The sequence below is a fragment of the Myzus persicae genome, unplaced genomic scaffold, assembly GCF_001856785.1.
Source record: "Myzus persicae strain clone G006 unplaced genomic scaffold, MPER_G0061.0, whole genome shotgun sequence".
Classification (NCBI taxonomy): domain Eukaryota; kingdom Metazoa; phylum Arthropoda; class Insecta; order Hemiptera; family Aphididae; genus Myzus; species Myzus persicae.
In genome coordinates, this window is record NW_019103413.1 from 61,832 (window position 1) to 86,810 (window position 24,979).

A 24,979-nucleotide genomic window follows, 5' to 3' on the forward strand; every position below is an offset into this window, starting at 1 on the left:
GAATTTAACACATTATTGGTTTTTTGGAATACAAATTAGTAGTATAAAAATAATAATCATCCAAGGTCGGTAAATGCTTTAATTATTTTTTTCTGCTTGCGGTATATGTGCCGCTGCCAGATATTGCCACCAGAAGAAATGAAGATACCATATTTTGCGAATTTAATAGCTATTGCTCAACATTATAGGATTATATTTACTGATTATGTTTTTTCAGCATATATTTTACGTATTTAAATTATACGTAAAATATATGGTATATTAAAATTACAGTTAGGCTAGACGCCTGGAATATCAAATAATGAACATAACGATTTTAGCTGAAGCTTTCCAAAGGTAGGGTAGGCATTTTAATAATAGGAATGTATCTGCTATATTGTATATAATCTGTGCGCAAACGAGTTGTAAAAATGTGCACAAACTAGGAACGTTCGTACAATAAATTGAAAATTGAAATATAAGGTTTAACTGTTTATGATCACGAACTTGAAATTAATTTGTTGAAGCTAAAGTAAGACTAATATGATCAAGAAGGCAAATTAAAATTATATTTAATTGTTTTTAATCATAATAACAGACAATAGTAATTAGTAGTACATAATATAGTAGTGGATGGTAGGTAAACAAGATTGTCCTTGCATGTTATTGGTCGAGACTTGTGTTCCTTATACATATTGCATTGGTGCCTCGTTGTTTGAATCTAATTTAATATGTCAATTTATAATCGTCTGAGCTACATGCAATGCTTGTATTTTTCGTAATCCGACAAGTTAATTTAAATTGTTTGATTCCGCCGTTGTATTTTCAATTTTTTTTTAAATAGGTAAGTAAAACTCTATTTTAAGACTATAAATAAAAACCACATTTTATATTTTTGTTTTTACCTTTATAAATCTGAAGTCATTGGGTACGAAAAACGGTTCTGAGCGAAAACTATGTCTGTCAGCCTATAGGTATTACTAAGCATATTTCATAATATTATTGATATAGGTATTAAAGATAGGAGGACTGTATAGTTAGAGACTAGAAATGTGAAAATGGTGGAGCCTGGAGTACATGGAGAGATGCTTTTGAATGTATAAAAGCAGATGGAGAAATATATGTATGGTCATGACTCATGAGCAAACAAACAAAATCATATTATTGCTATTAAAGTAATAATTGATTTTGTTGTTAGTAAATAGCAATGCAACAGATTGAATTAGTTCTTGGAGAAAACATTCATATTTTGAAAATGTCATTGTGTATAATAAATATAGTAATATACCTTAAAAGTTTAAATTAGGTTCAACAAAATAACTAAGTCGGTTATTCTTAGTTCAATTATCTTATTTCATCCAAATTTGAACTTAAATATCTATTTAAAAAACTGTGTTTACTAATTTTTTTAGATTTTATGGTTAAAGTATGAACTGATTACTTTACTCCTTTAGTTCAAAAATTGAACATTTTATAAATTTTTAACTAAAAAATAGTTTACAAATGTTCGTGTTTTTGATTATTTTCGTCAACATTTTAACTTAAAATGCTAATAAAAAAATCTTGTCTATGTGTTTTTAATGTTTTTTTTATTGCTATTATAATTTACAACAACTTACGAGGAACCAAGTATAAAATTAAAAAAAAAATTCTTATGGCTATAAATAGGTAACTCAAAAAGAGACGGAATATTTTGAATGTTTTATCATAATATAGAAAATAGTTGTACTAGCATTTCAGGAAAATGAGGGGTATCTAAAATTATTAGGTTTTTTTTCTAGTTAGAAATAAGCCTCGGCGATGGCCATTAGCTGACAATTGAATTTTTTTTGTTTTACATAATATTAATTTCTACAGTGATAATTTGTTTTTACATACGTTTTAACTGTCTAGATTAAATTATCTACTTCTGTTTCTTTAATGAAGCTTAGCGTTTGTTTGATTGTTGAAACGTTCGGGCCTAGGGATTGATACAGAAACTCTGAAATTTTGTGTTTAGTTCTGGCAGCCGATAACCGTGTGCGTAGTGAGTATGTCCTATCACTCCTATCCTTAGACTTGTTATTAATACATCTTCTTTCCTGTTAAGTTATTAGTTTTTATTACAGTTACACTAAAAAAAAAAAATTAATTTTGTCTAAAAATAGTTTTGCTTAAAAATCTTAATTTTTCTTCGTTTTTTCCGACGCATATTAGTAATTTCTTACTGTTGTCATTCCAAAATATCAACTAGATTTGATTTCCTACCATAAAAGATGTACTGATGTAGAAAATCGGAGCATATTTAATGCCTCAAAAAGTGATGACGGAAGAAAAAAATATTATTTTAATATATGTATATCATTATAAAACCAATACATTTTTTGGATTCACTCACAATATATTAACAGGCTGACTACCATATGCTCCATGTGTGGGTCACACAATGTTAGCCAAAACATTTTTGAAAAAATTTTGATTTTTGTTATATTTTGTTGAATTTTACTGATAAAGAATCGATCCAAAAAAAACTTAAAACATGTCCCATAGTGTGTTACGATATATATCCGGATTATACTATTGACACACATAAGTCACAAAAAAATCAAGTGTGACCTATCACATATGTGTCTATTAAACCTATTAAAGGACATATGTTTACATTAGAATACATTTATTTTACATCCAAGAGTTATAAATTATTAAATTAAAGTTATTTTAATATTTATGAATAAATTATATTATATAGGAACATTTGGAAATTTCTTTATGCTAATCTACTCTTTTTATTTTGTGAATTGTTAAAACTACGGTGTCTTGTCGTAGGTACCTGCGTATTTTAGATGAATCGTCAAAATAGGTATGCATTATTGATACATGGCAGTGATTGCGGTATTAAACGATGTGTGGTTTTGGGAAAACTGTGAAGTGTTGATGTAGATGAGTGTATGGATTTGAACGACGACTTTTTTTTGAAAGTGCGTTGTGTCTTGTTGATTCAACGGCAGATTTCCCACTGGTATACCGGGAAAGTTAACGGTAGGCCGAACCTCGTTTTAATTCTGGGCCAATGTACTTGGGTTACAAACTATTTGATAGTATTTAGCTGGGTGTCTACGTTGTTTGTTGTCGTATACTCGAAATATCCCGATTTTGGATTTCATTTTGCCTGCACTAATACATATTATAGTATTATCGTGGTATAGGCATATGAGTTAATTTATATATTATTTTAAACAGTCAACATTTTTATAAAATTCGTTTTAATATTTTGATGAATAGATTGATTTTATAATGATGTGTTTTTTTTGAAAACAACTTTTTTGTTACTGCCATCACTTTTTGAGGCAGTAAAAATACTTCTATTCTATTCTAATCTTCTATTTTAGCATATTTTCTGGTAAGATAATGAACCTAGTTAGTAATTTAGGTGATCTAAAAAAAATGTTATGCATTCACATATTTAAGCATGTATTATATTAAATTATAAATAAGACAATTCTTAAAAAAAAGGTTCTTATGGAAAATATTAAAAATTTTAATCAACACAACTACTAGAAAATATATTCATTGGTAGTTTGTTAATAAACTTCAACAGAAAACAATTGCAATATCACTTTAAAATAGTTCAAATTAATTTAGAGGATTGATAGGCCATTATTTGATAGGTTATACGGTTGGTATAACCGGTTAGGTCATTTGAACTTTTTTTTGTTTTTATTAAATATTCAATACTGATATTCTTTTAGAATATAATTAGTAATAATGATATAATAATTTAAATATATGCACTAAAAATACTAAAATAAGCAAAAAATATTAAATACAAAAATAAATTGTTGAAACTTTTATGAGTTAAAAAAAAATTTTAATTTTGAATAATATTACATAAAAGTTAATAATTTTGTTGTGTTTTTCAATTTTTTTGAAGGCTACAGTTTTAATTAAAATGTATTAAGAGTAAACAATTGTACAGTAGTTTTATAAATAATTAGAACTTATCTATTCATTAAATTCAAATAACGATATGCGGATATTATATAATTATAGGTAATAGGTATATAGGAAAAAAAATAGAAAAATATTAATAAATGTAATATGCTAATATGCTACGGGTACAATATTTATAAAAAGTTTAAGGTTGAACCACTCCTAATTATTTTACCACCCATACGAATAGATGCGGTCATACCTATAGAGTATAGACTATAATTATATTTAACCCATTATAATTTATATAATATTGATTGATATTTTATTCATTTTTGTATGATATGCAATAAAAACTTAGCATTTAATGACAAAAATATCTTGTTGAAATAAATACAAAATATACTAAGTGACAAGAGTATATTATAAAATACTTTATACATATATATATGTATGGATTGCCTATACAGAGTGATCTATTTAAGTGTCTACACAATCACAATCTACACCTACAGTCTACACTCATCATTTTGAAAAGTTCAGTTTTTTAAAAATAATCTTTTTATATAATTTAATGTAATTTAAGAACAACACTTCTGAAAAAAATTATATTTTATATCGTTATCATTTTTAAGTGTTTTACTTTTTTAAACGACGCCATACACTTTTTATTTCATACCCCGAAGAAGAATATTATTTTGAGTAGATATTTAAATCTATAAAGATCAAATTTCAGACATAGTAATTCATTAGTTATAACTTATAAGCAGTACCATAACCAGGTTTAAGCTTTAGAGCTTAACCCCCCCCCCCCTGAAATGTCAAACTTACTATACCTGGTAGACGGTAGTACCTTAGCTACAAAATATTTTAGCCCTTAAAAATCCTCGCTTAAACCGTATACGGTACTGGTTATAAACATTTTAAGTATTTTAGTAAATGGAGTAGTGGACAACTACTCCAGTACTCGACTGTATCACTCACCTTTTTCTTATTTCTACTAACAATTTGTGAGGAACGTATTACATTTTCAAGTTTTTGACTGGGCAAACAATTTTTTATCTACAAGTAATAAAAAAAAACAAATAAAACTCAACATTTTCTTATGCTTATAAAGAGCTAAAAAAAGAGTCGCAATATTTCGATTTTGTATTGCATAGAAATTGATAATATAAACATTTAGTAAAAATAATGTCATGTATTTACGGTTATTTTTTTTGACAGTCGATAAACAACAAAATCGATTTTTTCAAAAACTAGTTTTTCCTAAAAATCTCAGTTTTTCTTAAATTGTTTGTTTGTTTTTCCAGACGCTTTTAAAAACTCTTGGGAATTTTTTTACTTTTGATTCCCCAAAGTATCAACCATCCCCAAAGTTGATGATGGACACAAATTTAAAAAAAAACACCCACACATCATTGTAAAATCAATACATTTATCTCTCAGAATCTAAAATACACATCAATAGAAAAATGTATGGTGGTGTATAAGTTCCATTTCCCTATATGTGCACACAGTGACCCTATATGTTATATAATACGGACATTCAGAAACGTGTAAAAATATTCTCATTTAATTGCAATAGAATAACAGATTATGACTATAATAACTATAAATATAAAATTATGGTATTTTTTATGTAAATTATATGTACCTATTCAAGGTCTATTTTCTTCAAAATATCATCGGGTGTTATCAATGACGAATATATTCTTAAGATTCCGCGTATTTCGTCATCTTTCACGGAAAAAGTTATTGCAATAACCATGGTTATTAAGTTTTATGATTTTTGTTTTAGAGTTATTGGAGGTTCCCACTTTATAGCAATAGTATATATATACAGACTGATGTCTTTTTTTAGTCTGTCTGTATTTTTTTTTTTTTAGATGCTGATATTTTCACAATTTGATTGTATAATTCCGTAGTTTACTAGTTTTAAGATGCACTTCATTACTTCATCTTAAATTATATTAGTTTAGTCAAATGTCCTTAAATCTACTTTCCTACCCTAACCCTGAGTTAATAAAGAGTTATACAATCTTATACTTTTAGAGTACATTTTACGTACAAAATATTTATAAGCAACAATTTTGTAAATTATATACAATAATAATATTATGTTCACTCACTATAATGAATAGCGAGTACAGGGGCAGTTCAAGAAACTAGGTGCTAGGGGTGAGGGGTCTAAGTAACAATTTTTAAGAAACTTTCGAAAGTGTAATATATATTTTTGTAATTTTGTTTTTAACAATATACATTTTTTTTAGAAATACAGTTCTGAAGTGGGGCAGCCTCTAGCCACTCTCTCTCTAGATCCCCCTATAGTAGGGTATACATTGAAGTATTGAATATACTATATTCACTATTTTATATTTTTAAGTTATAAGTTAATATTTATAACTATTCATTATAGGCTATATGTGTAACATTTATACAATGTAATAGAGAGAAACAATTTTATTTTTTATTATTTTATTTTAGATCTATATATACAGCACTATGGCTCCGAGAGTTAGTAGTTGGCCTGTTTGGAATAACTTATCAAGTACGGACCACAATATAAGATCGGCGGACAGTTGGATTGAGGCACGTCGAAAGGAAAATGGCGCTGAAGGGTTGTGGAGAATTTACGATGGGTTGTATGATCTTAAACAATGGATACATAAGCACCCTGGAGGGCCGCAATGGCTAGAAATTACAAAAGTATGTACTTCGTAGAAATAAGTACACTTGCGGGCTGCTGCGCGCATACAATATATACTGTAACTCATGTTACACGTGTTACACATGTTTAAAAAAAATCATATTTTCAATTTTCATATGATCAGCTCACCATTCTCAATGACGGAAACTTATATTTTATTCTATAATAATATAGGTGGTTAACATAATATGGAAAACGTCATTTGGTTTATTAATTCATTAATTATAATTTGTCATCGAATAATTGTAAATATTGACAGACAAATCCCAAATGATTAATTAATCGTATACACTCATAAATAATGTATGTATTAAATATTTAGGGTACGGATATTACAGAATTATTTGAAACAAATCATTTTAATCAAAAAGCCGCAAAGGAAGTGATGGGTAAATTCTACGTGTGTCGGGCGAAGACACCGAGGAAATCGCCTTTCACGTTCAAACCCGACGGATTTTACAATGTGTTGAAGTCTAGAGTTAAAAAGAAGTTATCCGAAATTAACCGTCGTGATGTCTCCATCAAATCTATGCTGGTTATCGATACTTGGTTCTTCGCAACACTACTCCTCTGCGCAACAGTCGCACAAACACAAAGCACATTTTTGGCTATATTGGCGGGTATCAGTTTGGGTCTTGGAACCGTTGCAAGTCATAATTTCACTCACCTTAAGGACAATTGGAGGATGTATTACATGCAGCTAAGCATGTTCTCAGTACGGTAGGTTATGTCCAATAGTATTCTATAGCTTCATTGATAGTCGGTCGTGTACTGCAGTTCAATAGGTACCATTTTTATCGTTATTTTTATAATAATATAGAGAATGGAGAATATCGCATGTAATCAGTCACCATGTTTACACCAATACTGTACACGACTTAGAAATGACATTATTGCATCCGTTTATTCATTGGTTTCCGACAGAAGACAAACCGCCCTTAGTTCGTTATGTACCGTATCTTACTCTCATTGCCTACCCACTCGTTGCACCTGGGCAATTTGTCATCAGGTACGTTTATGTAGTTATATTATTACGATCGGGACTAAGAAGTGTGATATTATAACCAAACCTACAAATGATTTAAAATAATATCATAATATAAATGTAAGTATAACATTATAATTTATAACCTGTTTCAGAACGTTCAAACGAATGAATGATAGAACTGACCTTTTAATGTTTGTCATCCCAGCTATACTGATGCTTTGTGGCCGCATGACCATTGGTTTAGTATTTAATATGTGGCTTATTATGATACTGTCGAGTAGCTCTGTGTTTATATTCCTCGGATTCAGCGTTTCTCATCATTTTCCTAATAACTTCCATGACGGAGACCAGATAAAGTAAAAAAAAAAAATAGATATTGTATATTATATGTATTAGTTATTAGTTAAATAATTAACATAACACTAATTATGATCATATATTATTATATGTATCTATAAAACAAAAATAATAGGTATAATAGAAGAAATATTTAAAAAAATAATGTAGCAGCGTTTCCCAAACCATAGGAAATCTTTTAGATGGGTCGAGACTCGTGGTTACAATTACTGTTATTTTTAGCCGTAAATAATTAACACCTCTATATTGTATAATAATGTGTAAGTAATTTTTAGTAATTTTAATATTATTTTATTATGATGATAGAATATTTGTTATCTTATCGACGAGAATGATAAAATTGATTATAATAAAAATAATATTAATTTATGATGTACTTGATTTTTTTTTAGTTGGGGGGTCGCGTACCCAATAAAGATTAAATTTATGGGTCTCCATTGCAAAAAGTTTGGGAAACACTGCTGTATAGCTCTATAGCAGGGATCATTAATTTAATGAAAAAGCTGTAGTTATGAGTTTAAATGGATACAATTAATTACTAATGTATAATATTATATTACTTTGTTTAGTGGTAAAGAAAACATCGACTGGGGAATTCATCAAATGGATACCAGCGAGGAACGGAACGAAATAACTGATAATATATTTGTATCTTTGGTAACGTTTAGTGACCATACGTTGCACCATTTATTTCCGACTTTAGATCACAGTTTAATACCATTCATGCAAGACATCTTCCTAAACACATGTGAAGAATTCGGCCTGGATAGAACATCAAAACCTTTCACATCTATTATACGCGGACAGTTTAAACAATTAGTTCGCCTGAGTCCAAACAATCCGAAGAGAAAACATTGATTGACAGATTGACAAAAACATACAACAAATATTGTCTTGTTTTATTTTTTTTCAAGCTTAAGTTATTCATTATTATATATGTAATTACTTGTTTAACAATTTATTTCCCTATAAAATGTAGTGTTAAGATAACCAGGGGCAAACTGCATAGGCCAAATTGCAATCATTTTTACCAGTCGACAGATGTTTCAGCGGGAAATTATATTACATCCTGTACGGACGTACGGCTTCGAGTTATGATTTAAATGTATTAGTCGCATTATCATAATATGCATATTACGTACATATATGGCTAAATACATCATTGTATTACTTAAATATAGACATTTTACAATTATTTTTATGTCAAAATATACCTAATTTAATAAAGTAGACATGGCGGGGGGAGCAGGGAGTGCAACGGCACCACTAGCTTAAAAAATGTTAGCGATTGGCCCACCATTAATACTCCAATGCCCCATCATAATTAACTTATATGTTAATAATTTCAAATATAGGTAATATAAAAAAAATATTTTTTTTTCCAAGTTGTATATTTTTGGTTTATGAGGTTTATTGATTATACCTTATTTGCCTTTTTTTCAAAAAATAGTGAAATGACTTTAGCTGGTTGCATTAGTCGTTATTAGTTTTAATTAGAATTATAAAAGGGAATAAAAGAATATTTCCATAGGTTTGTATAGGTTACCTACATTTATGTATATAAATATATTATATTTTTTTAATGGCCTGGTGAAATGTCAAAATTGGCCTACCTTAAAGTTTACACAACCAGAAAAAAACTGAATTTACGTCTCTAATTAGATCTATAACTTTCAAAAGGTAAATAATTTAGCTCAATTTTAGATTCCGAGCTGACTGATGACTGTATGGATTTTATAATGATAATTGATATGTATTTTCTGATAACATTTATTTGGGCAGACGGTAATTGGACCACATTTTATCTACCTGCTTCCGTCGTATAAAATATTTGTTTACCTTTTACTTACCGAAGATTGGGCCACAAAATAAATCTATGTTCTTTAAGTGTAACCGGAGATTAGGTCATAAATGCATAAGTTATTCAGCAGAACACAAAAATATACAAATATACAACATTTATTGAATAATTAGTTTTTTTTTCATATACATAATAGTACAATTACTTTTTTTAAATAATGCTACACACAGATTTCACAAATTAAACATAATACAAGGTCGACAAAATTAGTCAAATAATTTTAAGTGGGTATATTTGTTCTCTAATAAATAATAATTCAATTGTGTTTTTCAATAATGCCATACGTAAATTTCACAAATTAAATTTAATACAAGGTCCGTACAATTAGAAAAATATGAAGTAATTATAAATATTTTTTCAATTAATGTTTAGTGTGTTGTGTCTTGTGTGCACTGCAGTGTTAGGTATTGTAGTCATTATATATGGCATATTAATTTAATAGTGGCTCAATTACCGGACACAATAATAAAAAAATCGTTGGTTATAGTTGTCCAATCGCCGGGTCTACCTGTTATATAGGTATGTGAAACTTGAGTGGCCCAATAACCGTATACCTTTTTGAAAAAAGGATAATTGTGGCCCGACTCCCGGGCTCCTACTTATTTTTGTGTCTGTCATCGCCTTTTCGAGTAATACATATGTGAAACATTTTTCTTCAATATCTTCAAAATGTCACCTACCCATTAAGCCAGGCCTGCTAATATAGTAGAGCAGCATTTCTTAAACTGTGTTCCGTGGAACCCCAGGGTTCTGTGGAGGTCACTTCAAAGTTTAGCGAAACTTGTGGCTTTTTTCAAAATTTTAAATTTTAAATTTTGACACATTATCAAAACTTTTATTGTAAATAATCCTTACACAAAATGACGCATTGAAAATATTGAAACAAAGTAGTGGTTCTAACTGTCGAGATTTAATAGCTTTAAAAGCATTAAAATAAGGTTAGGTTCCACGATAAAAGTACACACAAAAAAGGGTTCCATGGATAAAAAGTTTAAGAAACGCAGTAGTAGAGTATTTTTAGTTATTATTAGGTATAGGTACCTTTTTTCTTAAGACTTATTTATATTGTGCAAAAGCAAAACTACGGGTCAGGACAGTCAGGTCATGACTATATGACCTGGCCTAATACTGACTAGAATTTAAAATGAAAATGAAAAACTTATTTTTTAATTAGAATTGTTTTTATATTTATCATTTGGCCTGTTCTAATAAAATTTCTAGTTTCGCTTTTATGATATTGTGTATAATTTTTCATCCACTAGCAGCTTAAGTGTTTAACACTTTCATCTAAAAATAAATTGGCTTATTTACTGCAGTGGGAGCTGTATATATATGTATTAATATATATTAATAACAAAAATAATAAACACATCCAACTTTCTGCGAAGATGACGGCGCCAATTCCTTTTTCTTTTCCTCGTAAATATATACCTACTATTAGTACACTTATAATAAAATTATGCTGCGCACGTTTTATTAAATTGTGGTTCATACTTTAATAGTTTCTTAAATTGTAATTTTTGAAAAAACCCAAACTAAAGTTATTATTTATTAAGTATAATAAATAAATCAATTAATAAATCAAATAATCGTCTACGGGTATAACGACGCAATATGAGTGCAAAGAATAGTGATAATGACCGTTATAAAAATGAATATTCTAGAATAAGAAAACTGACGAGTAGATATGACATACGGACTCAATCAGTACTACCTATATAATACTATTTATTATTTTCAATAACTTGTAATGAGAAGTAAGCACACTTACAACAAAATTTTATTTCAGAATGAATTCGGTTTGTCGGAAGATCAAGTTGCGGGTAAAGTTGTTATTGTATAATTATTAATTAGCGTATAGATATCTAGTCCCTGTCAAGTGTCAGTGTATCATTTGAAGTAGCTACCTAATTACAGTACAATATTAAACTAAACATGCAGAAATAAAGTAGGTATAATATATTATTATTAGGCCTCAAATTTCGGTGGATTTGCCTCTTTTCTTCTAGAAGGCTTGACCCGATTCTTTCCAAGATACAAATGTGTTACACGCTAATACTCCATGCTAATAACGAACCTTTATTTTATGGGTCATTTTTTTAAAGTTTTTTTGTTTTTTGACATTAAAGTGCATTTTTAAATGTTGCATTAATTAAGGTATTTATTTTTTTCTTTTGGTAATTTTTTAACCTATTTCTAGTAATATTACGAAAAAAATAAATACATAAGATATAAATACACATATTGTACTAAAAAAATATAAAGTAATATGATGTTTAAATAAAACAGATCACAAATTTATCTTGACTTCTGAATAAATTCTGAACATCATTAGGACATGTTTTAGTCTTAAGGTCAATAAATGCATATTTTGAAAGGGCATTTTAAATATTTTTCGAAACCTTTAAAGGTATTTATATAATCCAAGTCCTAATTATTATACTAGTATACTATATTATCTACATTTTAATTAATTAATTAATATTTTAAAATTGTATGCTTGTAGCAAATATTGTGCATATTATACAATAGGTACAATGTGTACCTAAGCTCCTAACCTGGTCTGAACTAAGCCAATAAGGGTTGAAGTTAGAGGAGTAAAATTACATTTTCCTCCCTCATATCGTTGTCAATAGCAGTAGGTATATGATCTAAGGTTAATATACCTAGTCAAAATATACCTAGCACTGTACTTTTTTTATTGTATGGAAAATATTGTATATTTTCATGAAATTCATAAAACTACAATGTAAGGTTATTTTTAAATTTAATAGTCATTTTTAAATCACCAATTTCTTGTATTAAATCACGCGGCTAAAGTATAGTTATCTATTTCAAAATATTTAACAATAATCTGTTCAATCGGGGTTTTACGTAAACATGCAATATACGTGTTTCAATATTCACCCCAACCACAAGGTTAATTGCAACCATAAAAAAAAAACAATAATAAAAAATGTATGAGTTTTATTTCAAGATCATATTTTTAATGATAAACAATTTAAAAAAAAGTATTTTCTTTCTAGGTAGTATGAATACCTGATTTTTCAAATGAAGTTTACAGACTTACAGTTAGGCAAAACTCTAAAATTGTTGCAATTCTTCCCATTTTACAGTGTTTGTACCTAATTTAGAATTGTTGTGGAGCATAAGGCAAACAAATACATGAAAATAATTATTTTGTTAGATTTCGCCATTGATTAATGTATTAAAGTGTATAAGTACTTACAGAAGTAATTTAAATACATACATTTATATTAAACCGTAAGACCTCTATTAAATTACTATGTAATTATGTTAGTTTTAAAAAAGGTATAATCTTTAATTTTACATGAAAAAAAGTTAACTGATTTTCGATTAAGTTAAGTTACTTATATTTTCTAGGTAGGCAACTTGTAACTTTTATTAGCTTAAAAAAAATAAAAGTAATTCAACTTACACTTTTCTATATGAACTGAATACTTAATTCAAAAAATAATAGTTACCTACCCAGTTAATTACAAATCACAATCTACGGTGTATGGTGTCTACCTAAGGTTTATCTATAGTAGGTATCTATTGTGTGATGCTTATGCAGTAACTTGATTTTCACATAGGTGATGAATGAAATTAATAAGAAAAAGATAAGTTATTACAATGGATACTTTAATTAGTTAAGTTATTAATACTACCTATCAAGTTAAGTTATTAATTTCAAAATTAACCACCTATTGTGGGTTACCCATGTGTCCAAATTTTAAGTTTGCAATACTTTTTGTCTTAGGTCAAACTTAAATATAAATAATATTCATACATTTGCCTTTGTTTAGAATTCAAAGAAGCATTTATGTTGTTTGATAAAGACCATGATGGACGGATAACTGAGGCAGAACTAGGAGTGGTTATGAGATCTTTGGGTCAAAGGCCTACTGGTAAGTAATTCTTTATAACTCAAATTACAAAATTTTAATATGTATTTTTGGTATTTTTAAATACTTACATTTCCAAGTAGTGTTAATTTCTTAATTAGATAAAAAAATAAAATAGTTAGTTGTCTAAAACTGATGTTACATAAAATATTACTGTTTCCCACATTATTTTGTTAATTTTTCAAAATTATTAAGAAATGTAGTGGGAACCTCTCCAATAGTACCCTATAGAATCTAGTTCAAACGTACTAGAAGAAACTAATTTTAAAGATTAAAGCAAATTTTCAGCTCAAAGATAAATGACAAAAAAAATTATTGTAAAACAAATGTATACATTAAAGTTCCCAGAATCTAATATATAACTTATGTATTATGTGTAATAATTGTATCTGTCTAGAAACTGATTTGAGAGGTATGGTTAAAGAAGTGGATAAAGATGGCAATGGTAGTATTGAGTTTGATGAATTTCTGCTTATGATGGCTAGAAAACTAAAAGCAGCAGATGGTGAAGAAGAAATGCACCAAGCATTTAGAGTATTTGACAAAAATGGAGATGGATTCATAACATTTGATGAGCTCAAACGTGTTATGTGTAGTATAGGAGAACGACTCACCGATGAAGAAATTGAGGATATGATAAAAGAAGCCGATTTAAATGGTGACAAAAAAATTGATTATAAAGGTAAGAATGAATGTTAATATTTTCAATTAAACTAAAAAAAATTAAAATATTTTCGTTTTAGAATTCATTACAATAATAAGTTCTAAGAAATAAAACAAATAACGGTAAGCAAAATATATTTTGTTTTATAAAATGACTTAATACTACTGAAGTACAAATGTTTCATTTCATTACAAAACTAACATTTATTTTCTTAGATTAATAGTATGTTATCATTATTATTACAAACATCACTTTCTGAATTTTTTGAACAAAGGATGTTTTACACCAGAATTTCTTCTGAATTCTGCGTAAACAGCATCATCAGCACCAGACATAGAACTCATTTTACCAGACATTTTCTTATAGGACTTGGATGATGTACCCTCATACGGCATTCGTTCCTCATCTGCATCAGTGTCATTGGCTGCTAATACTTTACTTAATAATAAACCCTGATCTTCTCTACTAGAATAAAAAAGCTCTGGATCCTAAAGTAAAAATACAGTAAAAATTCAAAATAGTTGTATACTAATTTTTTTTAAGTATAAAGTGTTTACCTCGTCCATTCCAGCAAGTTTTGTAACCACCTTGTAACTGTACCCCTGATCGATAAGAAATCTTTGTCGTTTTCTTGAGTAGCTCATCTCCATTGTATCTTGTGACACTAGGGTATAGAAGAATGCATTATATTCTTCAGCAATTGCAGTTTTTTTAGCACGTAAGATACGACCTAGACGTTGCGCTTCTTGACGCCGGCTTCCGCCATGAGAGGAAATTTGTATAAGAACATTAGCATCTGGCAAATCAAATGATGTATCAGCAACTTTACTGACAAATATGGTATTCACTTTTGGATTTAATTTAAAATTTTGTAATATTTGGATTCTTTCTGCCTACACACATAAAAATGAAATACACATTATATTGATATTTAATTGTTAATCTACAACAATTTAAAAATATTGATTAAGATTTATTACCTGAGATGTTGGCCCATAAATATACGGTTTACTTAACTTTAAGGCATATTCCTTAAGGGCAAATACATTATCAGAGAAGACAATAGTTTTGTCTCCTCGTTGTTCATGATAACGTATTAAAAATTGACAAGCACGAAATTTATTCGGATTCATTACAAAAAAAAGCTGCACAAAAGGATACACGTTAATAATATATTAATTATATTGTTTAAGAAACACTAAAATTGTAATACAATACCATTTTTTTACATGTTCTAGTAGCTAAATATTCACGATAAAATTCTGGTGCCATCGGACACCATACTTCTGAACACTGAACTTTGGCTATGTAACCTTTTTGCTGCAGTTCCAACCAGTTAGCTTCATAAAGTTTAGGGCCAATTAAAAAGTTTAAATCCGCAATTTTATCATCTTCTCGTAATAACGTGGCTGTTAAGCCCAATTTACAATGTGATTGAACTAGTGTCAATACACGTCGAAACATTTTAGCTGGTATGGTATGTACTTCTATACAATTAAAATAAACATTATACGTATTAACTCCTGCAGAAAAACTATGAAAGTTATGTTTCTTACCATCCAACACCATTATACCCCATTCTTGCTCTTGAATCCATTTCATTGTTTGTTCAGCTTCCCAAGATCTCTTTTGTGTGTGTGTTATCATTGAATAAGTTGTAATGAACACACCACAGCCCATTAATTTGTCTTTAACATCAGATGTAAATCTGCATACCAAACTGTCATCAGCTAGGAACAAATAATATAATTTTAAATCTGTATTCTTTTAAATTTTCAACTAATAATAAATACCTGTAGACCACATCTTAAATTGATACTTCCACTGTTCGACAGACACCGCTGAATTGCATAGGACTAATGCACGTTTACGAACAGTACAACAAGCTGTTACACCTACCAAACTTTTTCCAGCACCTAAAAACAAAATTAAATATAAAAATATTACTAAAATGAGAATCACTATTCAATTTTTTTCGCATATTTATTATTTTAAAGGGTATATTTCTACAAAATAAGAGCATAAATGCATATTTTATAGTGTACATTTCTTAGGTTAAAAGCTCAGCATAATATACAACTGGGCCTTAGTAATTGGTTTACTCTTCCGAGTAATCTCCTATAAGCCAACAATTACAAAAAATTATCATGAGTATTTATTTAAAAAACAAATGTTATTACTTATTACTTAAGTATTCTTTACACTATATCAGTGCACTGACCATTTGTCAATATAAGATACAAGTTGTTTTATTCATAAATCTTAATAGATTAAATAAATACCGCAAGATGCTGAGAATCAGTGGTTTAGTGTTACACCTAGTTATCAGATGATAACTATACATTAAAATCTTAAAATATACTATAATTAAAACATTTTATATTTACCACATGGCAACACAATAATTCCTGATCTTGCACGACTATTTCCAAACATTTTTCTCAAGCTCTTTTCTTGATAAGGTCTTAATGTTGCTTGAGGTTTTAAATCTATGCTATGGATAAAATTGAAATGTACTACTTACTATTTTAAATAATGTTTTATTAAATATGTTTATTTATTTACTTAATGTCTTTATTGACTTTGTCATTTTTAAAATCATATTCAACCAATAGAGGTGTATCGATCTCTATACAACGCTTTTGTATGATTTCAATTTTTTCTTGTTGGACTTCAAATGATACAAGATTTTGTGTTTTTTCTTCTTCTTCTTCTTCAACTTTATCAATCTTTTCATATAAATCTGTTATATCTTTTGGAACTACATCATTCAAATGATCTTCTTTGTCTTTTGCAGAATCTCCAGGAAACTAAAAGACAAAATAGTACTTATACTTTATTAGTCATAGGAATTATTGTAACATTGTCACCTAGCTAAAAATAATTCACATATAAACAACCAATGAAATATTGTTTTAAGTTTTTAAATTAAGTTAAAAATCATACCACATATTTTATAGTATTCTAATATTTATAAAATTCAATCAATCATAAAATAATATATTTAAATATAAACCATAAGCCATAAATAATATTACCTATGTACATTTCATTAATAAAACTATAAAAATATAGTCATGTAAGTAACTGAATAAAGTTACTTTTGTACGTAAAATTATTGTAACTTAAATTAGTATTTTTTTAACTAGTGAATAGTTATTAGTTACTTTTAAATAAAACAAAAGTAACCTACTATTTTGTATTTTTTTTGTTTAAATAACAAAATAGAAATCTAGTTATAATCTTATTATGTGTTACCTAATTATTATTAAAAAGTAACAACCGAACATTGAAAATATATTGTAATATAAAAATATAAATAAATAAGTGTATATTACATGTGATTTTTCAATTTTTTGTTCTTCTGTGATCAATGCATCAGTATCCTCCAGCCTTTTAAGACGACAGGAACCAATAACAGGATCTTTAAGAAGCTTTTGTAAAATATCTGGATGTTGTGATTCAATGAAGTATCGATTATGTTTAAGTACAAGTTTAACTTTTCCATAAGAAAGTGTACACACAGTTATAAACTCTATTATACCATCAGGTATACTAGTTTTACTTAAACGTTTCAAATATTCAATTATGTCATTAGTTTCTAATCCAACACTAACAGCTGCATACAATGAATAAGCAGTTAATTTATACTGAAAAAAAAATTTTAAATGTCTTATTTAAGTAGTAAAAATAATAAATAATGAAAAATATTTACTTCATGTAAATGAGTTGGTCTACAAACTGGTTCAGCAATAGCAATCATGAAGTCATGAGCATGGCGATACACAGGCGAATAAGATTCAAGAAATATATGTCCATCAGGAGCAACCCATAATGGTCGAGATGCATGATCTATTTTAAGGTTCATCTGTGATCTATAGTCTTTAGCTCCAAACTCATCTTCGACACTGTTAATAGCAGTTTCGGCAGACTTTTTAGCTGCGCTTGGTAAACCCTCTAGTTTACAAATTAAAAAAAGTATTATTTAAAAATATAATATAAATAGTGTACTTAAATAATAAAAAATACATTGTTACTAAATACCTTCTTCATTAACAGCTAATAACACAGGATCATCCAAACCCATAGAGTTTTCATCAAAATCATCCTTCTTTCTTTTCCTGCCTCTTTTCTCTAAAAGAGAAATGTTTAATCAAACATTTAAGAAAAATAACAATACAGTAAAAAAAATATAACATTATATAGCTAAATAAAGTTAATTCTAAAAAACAATGATTTGAAAACAGTTTATAAAATTATTAAATTAAAAATCAAATGTATACTATTTATTCGCCTAATTTTGTAATATTGTATTACTACTGATAAATATATGACTGTACTGTAGATATTGACAAAAAACTAATAGTTAATCACATATAATTAATAATTATACATAAGTACTCTATTTAAGGCAATTCAAGTGTTAACATTTTATATGTATTTAAACACTATAAAAACCATTTTAACCCTAATAAGTTGACTTTTAGTTTTATATTATAGCTACAATAAAATGGTATGAACCATATATTATGAAAGTACACAGCATGACGTATGTGGTGTAAAGTACTAATAAATGTTATAGCTAATGAGTCGACCTGTCTAGTGGGTTATCGAAAAAACCTCAGTGACAGCATCAATACAAATTAACAATTACTATGATTTTAAATGACATTGTACAATGAAACTTTATGATTAGTCATATCATTTGGGGGTTTCGATATTGAGAGTACGATCGAATATATACCATTTTCAAACCACAGCAAACAACTGTAAAAATTACCTGGATGTTCTTTTCTTGTTTTGCCCATTTTTTTTTAATGTAATGGAAAAATAGTGCAGTGGACGATAAGGGAATACAAAGCTATCAGGTTATTAAAGTTGTAAATATTTTAGAATAAACAGCCCTCGACCAAACACATCTGTATTAGTGCATCACCTAATAGGTAATGAGTAGTCGGTTATAAATAATTCACAACATCGAACATAAGAGTGACGAATAACTAAGTCTGAGTGACCGACGAACGACGATTGACAGGTGGTAATCTCTTTACTATGGGTCTGTCAAATGTCAATAACAGATCTTTAACTATAAACACAGATTAAATATTATGATTTATGAATTATTATCCATAATATAATCGGATAAAAACAACAACATTATTTATGATAAAAAAAATCACTATCAAACAAATATCAAGTACCATCACGATTTAAGATAGTAGGTTAGGTTACTATCTTAAATCGTGAGTACCATCGACCAAGAACATTGCTCTTCATGGTAACAACCGGATCACAGTTCCAAGAAAAATTTGTTACCAATTTATTCATTTACCCTTTCTTCTACTTCTATGGTTCTACAGAATACTTGTTCAACGTTTGGGAAAAGTTTATTGTTGATCAAAAGTTAAAACTTTTGAAACGACAAATTAGTGAATACTAGTACCTCGACTAGTATACTCAATAAATTGATCGTTGGCAAAGTTAAGGCGCGAAAAAAAAAAATCTGGGGAAAATAAATGATATTGAACATTTGAACCTTTGTTCCTGGTCACACTGGACCATTGGCAAGGCGGGCCCTTCCATTTCTTTATTATCTACAGAATATAGGAAAACATTGATAATTTATTGATAATAAACTGCGAATGAGCCATGCGGGCATGCGGTCTTCAGATTCTACCTAGACGTCAAAGTATCATGACAAGTAACAATAATAACATCTTATTCGTCAAACAGACTTTATTATGAAAAATATAATCTGTTATTCTTGTAAATAGAAATCAATTTCTCAAATATTAAGGTAAGACTAAAGTACTGACTTTGTTAAAGTTAAGAAGCAAATAAAATTATCAAAAAACAAATTTGACATCTAATAACGATCTTTCTGATTATAAATGTAACATTTTTTTTTACTGAGTTGTAATTTTTAAATTCATTATGTAACTTATAATTTAACCATTATGTAGATGGGGAAAGTTCACCAACGCCGAATAATTAGTGAAACCAAAAATAAATTAGCAGCTAAAATATCAGAAGCAGCAAATGTATTGCTGCCTGCAAATGCTGGGTAATAAACAACACTTATTTATTTATATTGTCTTTAATTGTTAATTACGTTTTGGATTTGATCAATTTAATTTATCATAATTATTTTTTATCAAACAATTGGTTATTCTTTAAAGTTATATCATTGCTGAACCTGGAGAGAAAACAACAAAAATCTCACAAACACAGCTATCTAATTCAGTTGACGTGACTAGTGCTAAGAAACATTTTGATTTACAACTTGATTTTGGTCCTTATGAGTAAGTTTTTTATTTCATCCTTTTGAATACAATTTAAACGTAATTCAATATATGTATTTCTTTAGCATTGACTATTCGTTAAATGGTCGTCAGTTATTAATTGGTGGACGAAAAGGCCATGTTGCTGCTATGGACTGGATTACAAAACATTTGATGTGTGAAATAAATGTTATGGAAGAAGTGTATGATGTCAAGTAAGCCTAAAGTAAACTGCACATATGCCCTATGAACATTTTTAAAAACCTTTTTTATTTCATCACTGATTTAATTTACCAAAAAATAAAAATAATATTTTTATCACAAGTCACCACATATTATACGTAACTATTTGTTTACAGGTGGCTTCACAATGAAAATCTTTTTTCGGTTGCACAAAAAAAGTGGGTTTATATGTACGACAATCAAGGTGTAGAAGTACATTGCTTGAAGAATTTAAACAATGTTTTACATCAGGAATTTCTACCTTATCATTTTCTTTTAAGTACTGCTGTAAGTTTAACATTACTTGTTCAATACTTTTTAATATTATAATTAGGTATAATGGAAACCTTTAAAATTAAAATTATTATCTATTTATATTTTACAGAGTGAAGAAGGATTTTTATCTTGGTTGGACGTATCAATGGGAAAACTAGTAACACAATTTAATGCCAAAATGGGTCGATTGAGTCTCATGACTCAAAATCCAAATAATGCATTAATCTGTTTAGGACATACAAAAGGTCATTATTCACTTTTTTTTAAAAAATTGAATAGTTTTATAATACCTAATCTTGTATAATTTTAGGTGTTGTGTCAATGTGGAGTCCTAATCTTCGGGAACCTGTTGCTAAAATACTTTGTCATGGAAATATGATTACATCACTTGCTATAAATTCTAATGGAATGTAAAAACAATGTGATGTTTATATTTCACAATGGTAATTTATAGTTAAACGTTATTTTTATTGTTATAGGTACATGGCCACATCTGGTATGGATAGGAGTATTAAAGTTTGGGATATACGTAGATTAGAAGGACCATTACAAGATTACAAGGTCAGGACTAGTCCAAGAAGTATGGTATTCAGTCAAACTGGATGTTTAGCAGTGGCCATCAATAATGTTGTTGATGTAAGTATGATACCCTTTACTGTTATGGCATTCATACAATTTAACTGATAATCTAGGTATATGAAGAATGTTGTACAAAAACTGTACAACATGCTTATCTCAGGCATAATATTGCTAGAACGATAAACAATTTAGCTTTTTGTCCATTTGAAGATGTCCTTGGAGCTGGACATGATGGTGGTTTTTCTAGCTTACTAATACCAGGTAATATTTAATAGTTACCATATTCATCAGAAGGGCTGTGAATTTGTAGGAAAGTGCATTTTTTTTTTGATGATTGTGAAGCGTAGCTTTGTAAGTACATAATTTGAATTATCTAACGAAGAATCCATTTATGCAACTTTTATTTTGCATTTTTTGACATTTTTATTGCATATTTTAAGGTTCTTTAGCGCATTAAATTCACAGCCCTACTCATCAAACACAGTAATAAGTAATTATTATTAATTTTTAACAATTAATGTTAAGGATCTGGAGAACCAAATTTTGATGCTTTGGAGAGGAATCCATTCCAAACAAAAAAACAGCGTAAAGAAGCTGAAGTGAAGATGCTTTTAGAAAAGGTAGGGTTGTAATTAAAAATCTTCATTAAGAACTTGATTAAAAATAATAATAATTATGCTATAGATTCCAGCTGAAATGATAACGTTAGAGTCTACTGTGGATGAAGTTGACCTAAATACATTCCAAACAAAACTAACAGCTAGGAATTCACTTCAAGTAAGTGTAACCAATAGCCATTAAAGTATAAATTATAATTTATTATAAATTAGAACTCATAAATTCATACTAGTGTAATGAACCCATCAATTTTATTTTTATGTAGACTGTAAAACCATTGAAAATAAACATCAAAGTAAGGAATAAAATCAAGAGAAAAACTCTAGCTAACCCTTCAAAAATAAAAGAAAAAATATTAGAAGAAAAAACAAAGGTATGTACTAAATTGTGGTCCACGGATTTAAACGTTTATACATTTATTGCTAACGAGTTAATTTTTTTTCCAGGAGTTTGTTAAAGCACTGAATGCACGGTCAAAAGATGAGATTAATGATGGAAAATCGATGGTATCAAAAAGTTTCAGTGTACTGGATAGGTTTCAAAATAAAAGGAACAAAAAAAAATAATTAAGGTTTCAACTATTCTCAAATACTAGTTCAGTTTGGTCTTAATTAACCACTGATTATAATATTGTCTTATAAATTATAGTTTTGTTTTAAAAGTATTAATTTAATAAAAACATATTATTACTGAACAAATATTAAGTGTTTATATTAACTTAAGTAGCGTAAAGTATAATGTACTTACCATTGGATTGTAACAATTATTATAGGATTGTCTCTACCTGAATTTAAAGTACACTTTTTACTAAGATTATCGTGGTTTTTGAAAATATGTGAAGCTTCAAATTTTCATAATAACAGGCAGATTAATCTATGTCCATATTATAGAATATTTACTGTCACAGACCACAACCCTGAAACATAATATTAGTTGAGTTATTGAGATTTTTTTTACTGATAGTTTTAAGTGACAACTTATACAGCCCAACAATTATACAAAAGTCGAGTACAAATTAAATAAAATAGTTGAGATATTAATATTAAACAAGTGCAAAGTAAAAATGAATGATTGATTGATTTAAATTATTATAATTTTTAGTTTTATATTTAAATGTATAACAAAAGAAATATTGGGTTATAGATACAGGCGTACAGCTGTTATTATTTATATATATATATGAGTATATATATTTTTTTATTTAGTTTAATATCCAAATTGCCGAGGAAATCAAAATTGTTTGTTGTTATGACAGATCCAATCCTTGTTGGAAATTATTTTGTACCCAATACTCAATAGTTAATCAACTGTGCTCAATCGCAATAGTTTTGTAGAATGTTAAACACTGGAGCTATAATTGTATTTGTTTTTTTGTTTGAGTTACAAGGACGATTGGATGGCTTTCCTATATCAAGATGTATGTATAATCTACTTCATTAAATAACAGTAATAATCATTCTAAATCATTCAAGTTAAAGAGTTCACACAATGATATTTTAATGTCAAGTTGCATGAAAAATGTATTAACTTAATGGATTAAAGCTATCATGAGCCACTAAATTGTGTTTAATGGACCTCTTTACAGCTATTGATTGCTATTAATGATAGTCCTGGGTATGCAACCCGACATTAGGATAAGTAATAGAATGTCAGCGCTTAATTTGTTTTTTCTTTTAGACTCGTTCGCAATATGGCAAATTTGCATTTAGCAGAAGTGCAGAACCAGTCTTGAGTTGTAAGCTTAAGTATTGATCTATAATTAAACTTAAAGTTGAGAACATTATCCGTGTTCTAGTTACGTTGGATTTTTTAAAATATATTAAGTTTTTAGTTGTAACATTTTAGGTATTCTTCTATAACTTGCATACAATTGAAATATCGTAAAATAACCATCACGGACAGAATTCTTCAATTTTAGTTTGCAATAGGTCAATTAAATCTACAAATACAGAAGCCATTAACACAAGTCTGGTTCTGCTAAACGAAATGTTATGAGTGCGAGTGTGACTAATTAGTAATTACCCAAGATTTTGTGAAACTATAAAAAAAAATACCTCGGTAGAGAGAGAAAATAAATAGTGTGCCTACAATTTTGAGTTGCTATTAAACTTTTAATATCAATGAAAATAACGTCATAATAAATATTTTACGATTTAAAACAAAATGGTATATCGTTTGGTATTTCCAGTGTCGTCCAATCGGGATGCCTCGTTATGGTCTACGGGGCAACCGTCGTCGTCTTCGTCCGTCAGGCCGTGGACGTTTCCCGCAACACAACTGTATTCCTCGTACAAAAGTGAATGGATCTCATCCACTTCCCCGCCGTTGTCGCCCGTGACCTGCAAGCACAAACGTATTCTGCAGCCGTCGAATGGCCGAGATTTGATTCCGACACCAGAACGGTCGTCGTATTTGTCGTGCGACTGCAAAAAGCGTACGAGTTGTGACTCGCATTCGTCACCACAACCGACGCTGACCGATAACAACGTAATGAGCACTTCGCCGCTGTCGTTCAGTAACTATCCAAGGATTTCATCGGCGTCGTCCGAAAAGAAGTCCAGGTTTTCGATGACAACGTCATATGCCATGCGGATGCAGTCCAACTTTCGACTTTCAATGCAAAAGGAAGC

The 24,979-nt window shown here is 28.7% G+C and overlaps 4 protein-coding genes across 5 annotated transcripts; 3 read left to right on the top strand and 1 right to left on the bottom strand.

Moving 5' to 3' along the window:
* Positions 1-696: 696 nt before the first annotated feature.
* On the top strand, positions 697-9,055 carry LOC111034471 (cytochrome b5-related protein-like). The gene is made up of 6 exons (XM_022315737.1): positions 697-823; positions 6,373-6,594; positions 6,918-7,315; positions 7,416-7,604; positions 7,736-7,939; positions 8,510-9,055. Exons 2-6 carry the CDS (start codon positions 6,391-6,393, stop codon positions 8,796-8,798), a joined length of 1,284 nt encoding a protein of 427 aa, XP_022171429.1. The 5' UTR covers positions 697-823; positions 6,373-6,390; the 3' UTR covers positions 8,799-9,055.
* A 2,204-nt stretch (positions 9,056-11,259) lies between these two features.
* Positions 11,260-14,824, top strand: LOC111034472 (calmodulin-A-like). Its single transcript, XM_022315739.1, has 6 exons — positions 11,260-11,508; positions 11,591-11,624; positions 13,611-13,712; positions 14,107-14,391; positions 14,453-14,495; positions 14,740-14,824. The coding sequence occupies exons 1-5, from the start codon at positions 11,416-11,418 to the stop codon at positions 14,482-14,484; spliced, it is 546 nt and encodes a 181-aa protein (XP_022171431.1). The 5' UTR covers positions 11,260-11,415; the 3' UTR covers positions 14,485-14,495; positions 14,740-14,824.
* LOC111034469 (DNA excision repair protein haywire) lies at positions 14,482-19,181 on the bottom strand. The gene is made up of 12 exons (XM_022315734.1): positions 19,154-19,181; positions 18,418-18,507; positions 18,089-18,330; positions 17,712-18,023; positions 16,939-17,183; positions 16,761-16,867; positions 16,167-16,289; positions 15,930-16,103; positions 15,592-15,860; positions 15,354-15,518; positions 14,931-15,266; positions 14,482-14,861 (listed from the first exon to the last, which is right to left on the bottom strand). Exons 1-12 carry the CDS (start codon positions 19,179-19,181, stop codon positions 14,622-14,624), a joined length of 2,331 nt encoding a protein of 776 aa, XP_022171426.1. The 3' UTR covers positions 14,482-14,621.
* An 886-nt stretch (positions 19,182-20,067) lies between these two features.
* On the top strand, positions 20,068-23,047 carry LOC111034470 (WD repeat-containing protein 46). 2 transcript variants are annotated; one of them, XM_022315735.1, is made up of 13 exons: positions 20,068-20,170; positions 20,337-20,437; positions 20,553-20,675; positions 20,741-20,869; positions 21,014-21,164; positions 21,262-21,397; positions 21,463-21,562; positions 21,632-21,788; positions 21,845-21,992; positions 22,257-22,351; positions 22,416-22,508; positions 22,615-22,722; positions 22,796-23,047. In XM_022315735.1, the coding sequence occupies exons 2-13, from the start codon at positions 20,337-20,339 to the stop codon at positions 22,913-22,915; spliced, it is 1,461 nt and encodes a 486-aa protein (XP_022171427.1). In that variant the 5' UTR covers positions 20,068-20,170; the 3' UTR covers positions 22,916-23,047. The 2 variants fall into 2 exon arrangements, with proteins under 2 accessions (XP_022171427.1, XP_022171428.1); XM_022315736.1 differs by lacking the exon at positions 20,068-20,170 and adding an exon at positions 20,198-20,266 and having other exon boundaries at positions 22,796-22,915.
* Positions 23,048-24,979: the final 1,932 nt, after the last annotated feature.